Here is a 13411-nt window from a genome sequence, read left to right on the forward strand (position 1 = left end):
TGTGCCTCTATCTTGTCCTAATATTTTGCCTTTAAATTATTCTCTGATTCAGTTTTAGCATCATTTTATTTCTGAAGATTTTTTTTTAACAATTGGTAATCTGATTATGTAAGTAATCCACTATTCAACAATTAGACTTGATAACAGCTGTCTTATTTCTTCAAGATAGTTAACTGTTATACCATTAATTTCTTGCTGCTGTTAAATCTTGTGTAGCACTTATAAATTAAGATTAAATTAATATATGCCTGTCTATGGACCTGAGGTAAATTTATCTGATGTAAATTTTCTCATTCCTAGGATACTTTCTTCATGAACAGCAAACCCCTAAAGTGTAAAGGCAAGCTATCTGATGGTGGTGATTCTGTACTCAGGATAAGCACGATTGCTTCAGCTATTGCAAATGCATCAGTGAATACTGATCCTTTCCAACTTGCTTCCATGATCAAGGCACTTTCAAATAAAACCAGAGAGAAAACTTCTCAGGAAGATGATAAACAAAAGGACTCTTCCACTGTGTCTCATTTCTTACCTAATGATTTAGAAAAAAGTAAGGGATCCAGTGCATTTGATATGGAGAAATACCTTAAAAAAACAGAAGTTAGTAGATGTGAAGGTGTACTGGAAAACTTTTCAAGAGCTGGTGTGTCTGATATATGGGATTTATCTTTGTCAAAAGAACAGACTATAGAGGACATCCATACAGTGGACTTAGGTGCTTCTAGTATAAGTAAAAGAGAACAAGAAGAAAATACAGCAGCTATTTTTTATGGTGGAAACGGAGAGAGTGAAAACCAGGAATCAGTTAGAACAATAAACTCTTCGAATTTAAATCTTACTAGTATAAGAGAGAGTGAGAGTGCAACAGTTGATGTGAAGACGTACTCCATTGACAACAAATTACCAGATATTGGTAACAGTGAAAAAGCTATGTCAGTGATATCCATTCCAACATCTAATAGTTATTCATTAGTAAAGAGCCCCAGAATAGCATCCCTTTGGCTGTCAGAAGAGTGTGAAGAAATGCAAAATAATAAAGAAAATCAGAGGCAAAATGAATATGTTAGTGAAACAAGTAGCAGTGAAAAGCATGTGACTTTTGGAAACCATTTCTTAATCTCACCTAAAAATGTTGGTAAGTATCAGTAATTGATCATATTCACAAAACTATGCAAGTGGGTTTTTTTTTTTTTTCCTGTTCTCATTAGAAGGTATACCTTTCTGATAGATTTGAAAAATCCTCCTGAGCATGGTGGACATAGTTCAGAAGATGACCAAGATAGCTTCAGACCTTCCACTTCTCCACTAAGTCATTCTTCTCCTAGTGAAATTTCTGGAACAAATTTATCAGGGTAAGTACTTACTTTTTTTGTTTTGTTTTGTTTAAATAATAATACATGCTCAGTATAAGAAAATTGGGAAAAAGTGTACAGAAGAAAATTATAGGGTCATCACTCAAAGGTAACGATTGTAAATGTTTTGTGAATTTCATTCAAGCCATTTTTTGTACAAATTTTTATACTCTTGTTTTTCACATATAATAATTCCTTGTGTTTAAAAGAAAATTAGTAATGTCACAGATTGCAAAATGAATCTGTGGTGATTCCATGCTTTGGTGGATACAGGTGGATACTTACTATATTATTTTTGCCATTTTAGTGATAACTGAGATGGATGAATTTGCTCATGAATTTTTTCTGTGTTTTGACCATGAACCATGCAAACTGGGCTTTGACCCCTTGTCACTCTTCTATATGACCCCAGGATTTGTGTTGAAGGAACCAGGTTTTAACAGGGTTCCAACCTGGGGTGGTAGCTGAGAACACTCCTGCTCTGAGCCCTTCTCCCTCATGAGACTCAGAAGGCTACACGCCAATATCATGCCCAGATATTCCTCATTTCCTTATCTGTTTAAGCTGGTCATGCAAACAGGTCTTCATCCTCTTTGGCATGTGCACTTGCGGGACTCAGAGTCACCATCCTCTTGCAGCAGCTCTCTCCTTTAAGATCTGGGGTGCACTGCTCAGTCTCTGTGTAGTAGCCCAGGAACCTTGTGCTGCGCAAAGAGGCTGGAGCCCAGCGAGGCACATGTCCCAATGTGGGATCTTGCCTCCAGCAGTGGGCTTTCATCCATGTGGGGTCTAAGCCCCTGGTGGACCTGACATCTGCCTGGTCCCACAAGCGCTCCCTTCTGTGCAGGGAGCAGGGCCAGAAGCCCAGAATGTCCAAATGCCAAAAGCCCAGAGAGAGGGAGAGCTTGCACCAAGTTCCAAAGCAAGAGAGTGACTTCTACATACCAAGTGTCCGTACCAAGAGTGCACAAGAGAGGGCCTTTCTACTGTTTTCTTTAAAAGGCCCTTTCAAAATCCCTCATGCACAAGAAGCCAGTGGAAGTGTCCAGCTTTTCCTACAGTGAGTCTTTCTGCCATTTTTGTCAGCTCCCTGGTATCTTTGACACTCTTTCGACTGCCATCTTTAGTCAGGGCAAAAGTTTCCCAGACATGCCCAGGGACACATGCATCTGTTCATCCAGGATGGGGCATTGGGCCCATGCAGCTCAGATAGGCCCTGTATGAGCCTCCTGCCCCCACTATGTCATGAGTGACTGCCATCACACATTTTCACAGTCACACTGTCTTTGTTTACAGTTTGCCCCAGGCAACAGTGTCCTTCTATAAGCACCTTCCTTCAGGAAGGCATGGGCTGCATTAATCTACCTTTGTTAAGAAATGTACCTTAAGTATTGTGCCTTCTGTTCCATGGGCACCCTCCCCTGCCCATTACCTTTTTGTAGGACTGGGGGTGGATAATCTGGATCCGGGATCTCACCTGTTTTCCAGGAACCTATTGTCCCATCTACCCTGTTGCAGCTGGTTTCCTTAGGATAGATATTTAGAAGTGAAATAACCAGGTTCAGAGTAAGTGTATTTGAAGGGTCTTCATATTAGCAAATTATATTTGGAAGTCTCTTTTATTTTTAAAGTATATTTTATTGATTATGTCATTAGTTGTACAAATTTCTTATCCCTTTGCTCCCCTCCACCCAGGACCCCCCTTCCCTCCAGCAATTCCACCCCCACTTAGTTCAGGTCCATTGGTTGTGCATGTAAGTTCTTTGGCTTAACCCTTTCCTATATATTCTTAACTTCCCCCTATTTTATACCTATCAAGTATGTTTTCTTTTCTTTTCTTTTAAGATTTTATTTATTTTCAGAGAGAGGGGAACGAAGGGAGAGAAACATTTATGTGTGGTTGCCCCTCACATGCCCCCAACTGGGGAACTAGTCCACAACCCAGGCATGTGCCCTGACTGGAAATCAAACCGGCAACCCTTTGGTTTGCAGGCTAGTACTCAATCTACTGAGCTACACCAACCAGGGCCCAAGTATGCTTCTTAATCCCTGCACCATTTCTCCCCTTTTTCCCCCCTTCCCCCTCCCAGCTGATAACCCTCCAAATGTTCCCCATGCCTATGATTCTGTTCCTATTCTCATTGTTTGCTTAGTTTGTTTTTGTTTTTATTATTTTTAGATTCGGTTGTTGATAGTTTTGATTTTGTTGTCATTTTTTTAAAAGTATGTTTCGTTGACTATGTTGTTAACAGTAGTTCCAATTTTCTTTCCCCTTTGCTCCCCTCTGCCCAGTACCCCCGTTTCCTCCAGCAATCCCACGCCCCTTAGTTCATGTCCAGGGGTTGTGCATATAAATTCTTTGGCTTCACCCTTTCCTATATTATCCTTAACGTCTTAAAGATTTTAATAAGTAGAGAAATTTATCTAAACTGAAATTATAAAAAATCTTTAATATTTTAAAACAAATTGAAATTACATTTTATTTCCAAGTTACCTATTATTTTCCCATGTTGCTTTTGAAGTTTTGCATGTTCATCTGAAATGGTATGGGTAAGCTAGAGCTAAATATCTATGGAGAGCTTAATTCTTTCCTGTTTCAATAACTCCTAAATGCCTCATTTTGAAACAGTTTTTCATATACACAGCCTCCTCTTATTTAATAGGTTATTTCATAGTTTAAAAGATATTAGAAATTATCCAGCCCAACCAGATTTGAAGGTCATCTTGTTATTGGAGAAACCCTGGTTCTTCTGGTCAATGCAGTAAAGAATTACAGATGAGTAAGCCTATTAATATGCATGCAAAGTTTATTAGTGAATGGGAGAGCAAAAGCAAGGGTGGCCAGAGGGCCAAGAGGGCCAAGAGAACTAGTCCTTTGTTCTGAGGACTTACAGTTGGCGGGATGGGGGTGAAGAAGTTACATATTGATTGACAGGTAAAGAAATTGCCAGCTTTTCTCGGGGGGCACATGACTACCTGAACTTAGATATGTATGGGGGTATGTTAGCTTGAATCCTCATCTTACTCTAGACTCTATTTGTTCATTTTGCGTGTGTGATGGGAGGCAGGCAGTAAATCAAGAGTTGTTTTATGGGCTTCTTCTTTGGCTGCTGTAGACCCTTTCCTGCCTTTTTGGCCTGGGATGAAAGTGCAGTTTCAAAAGCTTTCCTTTAAAAGGATACATAGAATTTAAAGGACTTTCCTTCTCCCTGCTAATATAGTTTTTCCTGTGATATTGGGACACCTGGCAATATTATCAGACCAGGCCCAGGACTGCTGAGTTAGCGGGTGAGACATGCCTCCTTCTGCTACTCATCCTACTGTAACGATCTGACTTTGACTAGTGTCATCTACTGATTTTTTTCCTTTCTCTCTCTACTAATATTTGCCTATTTGCCTATAAAATTATCTAAGTATTTATCTTTGTAAATACGCTTCTACTTTAGACACTTCCTTTGCCAGTTTTCTTTTTTTTTAAGATTTATTTATTTTTAGAGAGGAGTAGAGAGGGAGAGAAGCTTCCCCCTGTCTATTTTGTACGTACCAAGTATGCTTCTTTTTTTTTTTTTTTTTAAGATTTTATTTATTTACTTCCAGAGAGAGGGGAATGGAGGGAGAGAAACATCAATGTGTGGTTGCCCCTCACATGCCTCCAACTGGGGAACTAGCCCGCAACCCAGGCATGTGCCCTGACTGGGAATCAAACCGGCAACCCTTTGGTTTGCAGGCCGGCGCTCAGTCAACTGAGCCACAGCAGCCAGGGCTGCTTTTCCAGTTTTTAAATGATGTTCTTTGATTCCCAGCTGTGTTAGTTTCCCAATGACTGCCATAACAAAGTACCACAACTGAGTGGTTTAAAGTAACAGAAATTTATTGTCTTATAATCTGTAGGCTAGGAGTCCAGGATCATGTTCTCTTTGAAATCTTTAGGGGAGGATCCTTCCTTGCCTCTTTGAGCTTCTGGTAGCTTTGGACATTCATTGGCCTGTAGATGCATCACTAACTTCTGCCTCTGCATTCACATGCCTGTCTTTCAAGTGTTCAAATTTCTTTCTCTTTTTAAGTGCATCATTTATGTTGGATTAAGGGCCCAGCCTACTCTGTTATGACCTTATCTTAACTAATTACAGTGGAACCTCAGTTCTTGAACTTAATTTGTTCACAAGGCTTTTGGAGAAGGGATTTGTTCGAAATCTGAATAATTTTTTTCATTAGAAAAAATGTAAATTGAATTAGTTCATTTCAGACCCCCAAATGATTCTGTTTAACCTTTCTTATATACAGTACATGTCTAATGTACTGTTTATAAACAAACACTTGAAAAACAAAGGACATGAGGTGTAAATGAAAATTTAACAAAAAGGAAATAAAATGTACAGTAAATGAAAATTTATGTACACACTAGAACTTACCTTTATGTTGAGAGCCATTGATTTCTGAATATGGAAAGGAGGGATGGAGGGATGGAAGGATGTTATTGTTTGGAAGGGGAGTCCCCTTCCATAAAAACATGAGGTAGCTGTCTGGGGTTCTTTCTCTTTTGTATCTGCTCCACTAGAACTTGCTTCAGGCTCACTAAAAACTTATCCAATGATGTTTGTTGATGCCTGCATTTTAACACTTGCCTGAAGTGAAACACTGCATCTTCGTTGACCAAATTTATTAAGAGGTTTGCTACTTTTTGTCAGGGTGATATTTCTCAATAAAACTTTGCATTTCTCCCCGTTTCGTAAACATTTCCTTGATTAGTGAAGTAGGAATATCCTCTCTTCCCTCTCTTTCTACCTCTTCAATTGCAGATTGAGTGTTTGACTGTACATCTGCAATGACCCCATTTCCTTATAAATAAGGTCACATTCTGAGGCATTGGGGATTTAAAGACTCCCAACATATCTTTTTTTGTTAAATTTAATCTTTATTGTATTTTTTTCCTTACCAGCTAGACTCTTTATATCCTCCTCCCCCAGCAATCACCACACTGTTGTTCATTTATATGAGTACTTTTTCCTTTTTGCCCAATCCCTCCACCCTTTATCTTCCTGCTCCAGCTGTCATCTTACTCTCCAATGTGAATCTGTACCCATTTTCCTTGTTAGTTCAGTTTGTTCATTAGATTTCACATACGAGTGAAATCATATGGTATTTGTCTTTCTCTGACTGGCTTATTTCATTTAGCATGATGTTATCCAGGTCCATCCATACTATCACAAATGGTAAACCTTTCCTCTTTTTTACAGCTGAATAGCATTCCATTGTGTAAATGTCCCATAGTTGTTTTATCCCCTCATCTACTGATGGATAGTTGGGCTGCTTCCATATCTTAGTGATTGTAAATAACACCATAGTGAACATAGAGGTACTTGTGTGCTTTTGAATTAGTGTTTTGGGTTCCTTCGGCTATATTCCCAGAAGTGGGATTGCTGGGTCTAAAGGCAGATCCATTTTAATTTTTTTTTAAGTATATTTTATTGATTGTATTGTTACAGTAGTTCCATTTTTACCCCCTTTGCTCCCCTCTGCCCAGCACACCCCTTTCCTTCAGGAATCCCACCCCCCTTAGTTCATGTCCATGGGTTATGCATATAAGTTCTTTGGTTTCACCCTTTCCTGTATTATTCTTAACTTCCCCCTGTCTATTTTGTACCAGCCCATTATGCTTCTTAATCCCTGCACCATTTCCCCATTTCTCCCCCTCACCCCTCCCAGCTGATAATGCTCCAAATGATCCCCAGACCTATGATTCTGTTCCTATTGTGGTTTGCTTAGTTGGATTTTGTTTTTATTTTTTAGATTCAGTTGTTGATAATTGTGAGTTTGTTGTCATTTTAGTGTTCATAGTTTTTGTCTTCTTTTTCTTAAGTAAGTCCCTTTGACATTTCATATAATAATGGCTTGGTGATAATGAACTCTTTTAGCTTCACCTTGCCGGGAAGCACTTCATCTGCCCTCCCATTCTAAATGATAGCTTTGCTGGATGGAATAATTTTGGTTGTAGGACCTTGCTTTTCATCACATTGAATACTTCTTGCCAGTCCCTTCTTGCCTGCAAAGTGTCTTTTGAGGAATCAGCTGATAGTCTTATAAGCATCCCTTTGCAGGCAACTCTGCTTCTCTCTTGCTGCTTTTAGGATTCTGTCTTTATCTTTCACCCTTGGCATTTTAATCATATGTCTTGGTGTGGTCCCCTCTGGGTTCAGCTCACCCGGAACTCTTCATGCTTTCCTTTGCCAAATTTGGGAAGTTTTCCTCCATTATTTTTTCACATAAGTTTTCAATTTCTTGCTCTTCCTCTTCACTTTCTGGCACCCCTATGATTCGGATGTTGGCACGTTTAAAGTTGTCCCAGAGGTTCCCAAGCCTCTCCTCATTTGTTTCAATTCTTGTTTCCTAATTCTGTACTGGTTGACTGTTTTTTTCTTCTTTATGTTTAAAATCATTGATTTTTACCCATTTCCTTCCCTTCACCATTGGTTTTGTGTGGATTTTCCTTTGTTTCACTTATAGCCTTTACCTTTTCCCTTAGGTGTTTGCTGTACTCAAGCATATTTGTCAAGCATGTCTGTGAGCATCTTTATCACAAGTGTTTGGAATTCTGTGTCTGTTAGGTTGGCTATCTCCTCATCACCCAGTTCTCCCACTGGAACGTTGATCCATTCCCCCTTTTGGGCCATACTTCTCTGTCTCCTCATCTTGACAGGCTCCTGTGTTTGTTGCCTCTGTGTCTTAGGTAAAGCTGTTGTACCTGTTACATTATAAGGGGCGGACCCTTAAGTATTCGTCAGTACAGCGTGACCTGTTTCACCACGTTGTGGCGCTGTGTGTGGGGAAGAGGGGTCTGAGAGAGAACAATGCTGCCTGTCCAGCACTCGCCCCTTTTCCAGGCACTTCTCCCACTTCCATATGGGACTGGCGCCTCTCTAGCTGTTGCCCTGGCTGTTGTTCCCAGAGTGGATGGGTCTGCAGATGTTCTAGGACCGTGGGGGCCCTTTAAACAAGCGGACTCTGCTGAGAGACTGGCAGTTTCTGCCTCCACCCCAACCCCCACTGGTTTGCACAGTCAGAAGCAATGAGGGTTTATTTTCCCCAGCGCTGGGACCATGAGCTGCGCAGACTGCTCTCCTGCTGGGAGTGCTCCCCAGGTGTCCCTCCTGACTTTTTAGAACGTGTGACTGTGCTTTCCGCCAGCCTGCCACTGCCACCACTGTTGCTGCCACCACACCATGTTTTCTTCACCATGGCTCTGCCCCTTCTACCTGTCTGGTTGAATATTTCTTCTTTATATCTTTGTTTTTTGGACTTCTATGCAGCTCGATTTTCTGGAGCTTCTGGTTGTCTCTAGTTTTGAGATAATTGTATTCTTTCTTAGTATGGAGGGAGACGCAATGTGTCTGTCTAGGCCTCTATCTTGACCAGAAGTCTCCATTTTTAATTTTTGAGGTATCTTCATATTGCTTTCCATAGTGGCTGCACCAGTCTGCATTCCTACCAACAGTGCAGAAAGGCCCCCTTTCTCCACATTCTTTCCAATACTTGTTGTTTGTTGATTTATGGATGATAGCCATTCTAACAGATGTGAGATGGTATCTCATTGTGGTTTTAATTTGTATTTCTCTGATGATTAGTGACATTGAGCATCTTTTCATATGTACATTGGCCATCTGTATGTCCTCTTTGGAGAACTGTCTATTCAGGTCTTTTGCCCATTTTTTAATTGGTCCAGCATATCTTTTGAGGGGAGCACAACTCAGCCCATAACACTATTTATTACCAATGGGACAATTAGTGAACTAATTTTCGTGTTTTCTCTTTTCCCTTTCCACTTTTGTTTTCGTTACATAATTTCTACTTTTTTTTTTTTATCACTATACTTCATTTACATTTTGATTTATCACTGTTTCTTAAACTTGTTTAGTTTTTGTTCCACAGTTAAATATAGTCATCAGTTGTTTCCTGTCTTAATTGACTTAACAATGTATGTCCTTTGGAAGTTTGCTCAGAGAAAGCCTGAGGGAGCAGTATTCTCTAGCCTTCTTTTTTTTTTTTTTTAATCATCACTCAAGGACATGCTTATTGATTCAGAGATGGGAAGGGAAAGAGAAAAACATCAATGTGAGGCAAAAACATTGATCAGTTGCCTCTCATATGTGACTCAACCAGGGACCAAACCCACAACCTAGACATGTGCCCTGACTGAGAATTGAATCCATGCTCTTTCAGTTTACAGAATGACGTTCCAACCAACTGAGACATACCAGACAGGGCTCCTATGATCTTTTATGTTCAAAGTTTATCTGTGGCTTTTGTAATTGAAGAATAGCATGGCTCCGTTTAAAATTTTTGCTTATACTTCCTTCTCTTATGTTTCTTGTAGAGATTACTGTCTCTATGGAAAATCTGAGGCTACCCTAAGTCTCTTTGCCTAATAATTGACTTGATATTTTTGTAAGCTTGTGCCAAAGATGCTTTATCTTTTAAGTCTAGTAATTTTTTTTAGGCTATATCCCTATGTTGACTCTTCATGGTTACTTTACCCAGTCACAGAGTATATCCGTCTACTATGTGGATTCAAGCATTATTTCTTATTTTAAAAAACGTTGACTTGAATTATTTGTTAAAATATCAGTCCTGCTTTATCTCCTTCCTGCTCCCAGGGAGTTTAATAATAGTTCTGTTTTTCTTGACTTCTGCGTTTATTTCTCTTTAATCCTTTCTTTAAGAACTTTTCATTTTAGAATAACTATAGTTTCATAGAAGTTGCAAAGATAGTATAGAGAGATCCTTATGTACCCTTTATGCAGTTTCCCTCAGTGTTTACATCTTACATCATTATGGCACAATGTCACAACCAGGAACATGTCATGGGTACAATATGTGGGTAGAATTCAGTGTCATTTTATCATAGGTGTGAATTTGTATAACCACCTTCATAATCAAAGATACAGAACTTTTCCGTCACTATAGTGATCTATATCTGTCTTAATCTGTTTTATTTCATTTGTATTTCATGTTTTTTATATCTGGATTTCTTAGTGTTTTCTGCAGTGTCTCTTTTTCATATACATTCTGATTTCATCTTATTTTCTTTGGTTTTGATATTTTAAAATTATATGTGAAAGCATTTAATAAAAACTGTAACTGCTGTGTAAAGACTTATTATGATGACATTTTCCTTCACACTGCCCTTTGTTTTATGATCAGATAAAAATTGCTGGGCTGTATGGTCTCACTTTTGAACCCACCTGTGTTTTCCTTGTACTCCTAAGAAAATATATTTATTCATTAAGTGTAGGAAACATACCTTAGGAAGATACCAAACTTTCTCATGAACTTGGCATATGGTCAGATATTTTGAATGAGAGCATCATGTTTACCTTTCTAAAATCACTATGGAATTGGTAAGTTTACTCATAATTGTGTAAACTTACCAAGCACCTGAACTCGCACCTCTCAGCCTGGGCCAAAACAATAGGGATTTATGACAAAAAGCTAATTTATAAGAGGGTACGTATATTCTGAACTAAAATTGTTCAGGAAGATGAAGTGATACTGTGTTGCTGAGTTGTTAACATGTTTTTGTTTTGTTTTGTTTTTTCTGCTATACTTACCAAAACAAATAACTAGTTGAGCTCTCTTAGTATCTGGCATATAGATTAATTTGTGAATTCTTTCAAGGGCACAGTTTAGCATACGAGCAAGCTTACTGTCAAGTTTGGCTGCCCTGTAACAAAATTTTAGTATTTCATAGAATGCAGTGTTGTATTATATTTTCATTGATGTATAATTAGCATACAATAAAATGCACAGATCTTAGAAGTTTCATTCAGTGAGTTTTTGACACTTATATATACCTATTTAAACACCACTCTTATAACATACATTACCCCATTAACAATTCCTTGCCCTTTTCCAGTCATTTCTCCTCCTTCCTTCATTCCCACCCTGGCACCCTCTATGATTTGTATCACCATAGTTTAGTTTTTTTGTTTTTGAGTTTTGTATGAATGGAACCATATACAGTCCATGTGCTGCTTAACAATGGAAATACGTGATCTCTCCAGAAAAAGTCCAGCCTTTGTTAATATAATCAGAAAGGTTTGCATGACATTGATCTAACCTGGAGCCAGGGAGAGGGAATTGGAATGCACATGTGTGAACAATGACGACTTTACTGTACTAGTCAGTGCAGGTGGTAGACGCTGTTGAGTGAGAATGTGTACTATGTGGCCATTGCATTCAAAATGACTGAGCATGTAGAACAACGAGTCTGCATCAAATTTTGCTTTAAACATTCCTCCTCGAAAACTATTCGATGATTCAGAAGGCTCAGCTATGGGCAACTGGTGATTGGCAGCTTCATCATGACAATGTGCCTGCTCATACGTCATGTCTTATGTGGAGTATTTTTGGCGAAACATGAAATCACCCAGGTGACTCAGGTCCCCTGCAGCCCAGCTTTTGCACCTTGTGACTTCTGGCTTTTCCCAAAACTAAAATCACCTGTGAAAGGGAAGAGATTTCAGACTGTTGAGATTCAGGAAGATAAGACAGGGCAGCTGATGGCTATTGGGAGAATTGTGTGAGGTCCCAAGGTGCCTACTTTGAGGCATCATTGTTCTGTGCACAATGTTTCTTGTATCTTGTATCTTCAATAAAGGTCTCTTATTTTTCATATTACATGGCTGAATACCTTCTGGACAGACCTCATACATTCCGAGAAATGCACCATTAGGTGATTTTGTTGTAGCACATATATCATAGAGAGCACTTACAGAAACCTAGATGGTACAGCCTACTATGCACCTAGGCTATTTTTATAACCTGTTGTTCCTAGGCTACAAGTCATACAGCATGTTACTGTACAAAGCAACAGGAGATTAAATCGAGGACAAAAGAAAATGATGCAATTAGGAGTTGCGGTAAATACAAGATACATGAGGCTGCTGCCTGTGTAGCATGACATACTATTATATGTACATCAAACTTCTTTTTTTAGTAAGTAGAAAGAGTACACTAACAATTAAAAAGTATAGTATAGTGAATACATAAACCAGTAAGTCATAATTATTATCAGATGTTAGGTACTGTACATAATTGTATTCACTATACTTAGTATTACACAGTAGGTTTGTTTATACTAGCATCACCACAAACACATGAATAATGTATTGAGTTATGATAGTTTTGGTGTCCCTAGATGACAAGAATTTTTCAGCTCCATTATAATTATGAAAGCACTGTTGTATACAGTCCATGGTTGACTAAAATATTGGTATGCAGTGCCTAACTAGTACTTTTGTTCTTTTTTTTATTTTTTTTATTTTGGTTTTTCAATTACAGTTGTGCCCTTTTCCCCCAATTTCTCTCCCCCACCCAACCCACCCCCTCTCCCGCAATCGTATCCCTCCTCGTTGTCCATGTCCATGAGTCATTTATATGGGTTCTTTGACTAAACCCTTAAAAACATCAATTTGTTGTTCCACTTATTCATGCATTAATTGGTTGCTCCTTGTATGTGCCCTGAGTGGGGATGGAACCCACAGTCTTAGGGTATTGGGATGATGCTCTAACCAACTGAGCTACCCAGCCAGGGTACTTTTGTTTTTTAGATTATCCTATTGTTGCATGTCTCAGTAGCTCATCGTGTTTATTACTGTGTAGCATTCCATTGCATAAATATGCCACATTCTGTTTATCCACTCTTCTGGTGCACAGTATAAACTTTTGTTTTAAGCCTAATTTCCAGCTCCATTTTTATGTTCCTTTTTAATGCCTCCCCTGCTTCTTCCTTATCAACTTTAAATAAATGTGTCCATCTCTTTTAGTTGATTTTCTTGGACTATGATAACCTCTGTAAATGTAGTTCTTAGCTGAGGAAAGCTTTATTTTCTATTACCTTTGATTATTTCTGTAAGAATGGTGGCGCTCAGAGAACGATGAAGACTCAGGGAGCAGAAGAGAGGAAGTTTATTGAGGGAAATTAGCAAGTGGGGAGGAAGCCATGTTGTGAACGGCTTGACTCCGGGTCCCTAGGGGAGGAAGGGGCTGTTTTATAGGGGGAA

At 39.0% G+C, this 13411-nt stretch overlaps 1 protein-coding gene across 4 annotated transcripts in view; it reads left to right on the top strand.

Annotated features, from left to right (window-relative positions):
* Positions 1-13411, top strand: part of CEP192 (centrosomal protein 192) — a 155271-nt gene that overhangs the window by 68181 nt on the left and 73679 nt on the right. For all 4 annotated transcript variants that reach the window (XM_090285856.1, XM_090285858.1, XM_090285859.1 and 1 more), the window contains exons 18-19: positions 301-1135; positions 1229-1352. In XM_090285856.1, coding sequence (XP_090141982.1) covers positions 301-1135; positions 1229-1352 — 959 coding nt within the window. The remainder of the gene's footprint in view (positions 1-300; positions 1136-1228; positions 1353-13411) is intronic.

This window comes from Furipterus horrens, unplaced genomic scaffold, assembly GCF_987537825.1.
Source record: "Furipterus horrens unplaced genomic scaffold, mFurHor1.1.pri manual_scaffold_8, whole genome shotgun sequence".
Taxonomy (NCBI): Eukaryota; Metazoa; Chordata; class Mammalia; order Chiroptera; family Furipteridae; genus Furipterus; species Furipterus horrens.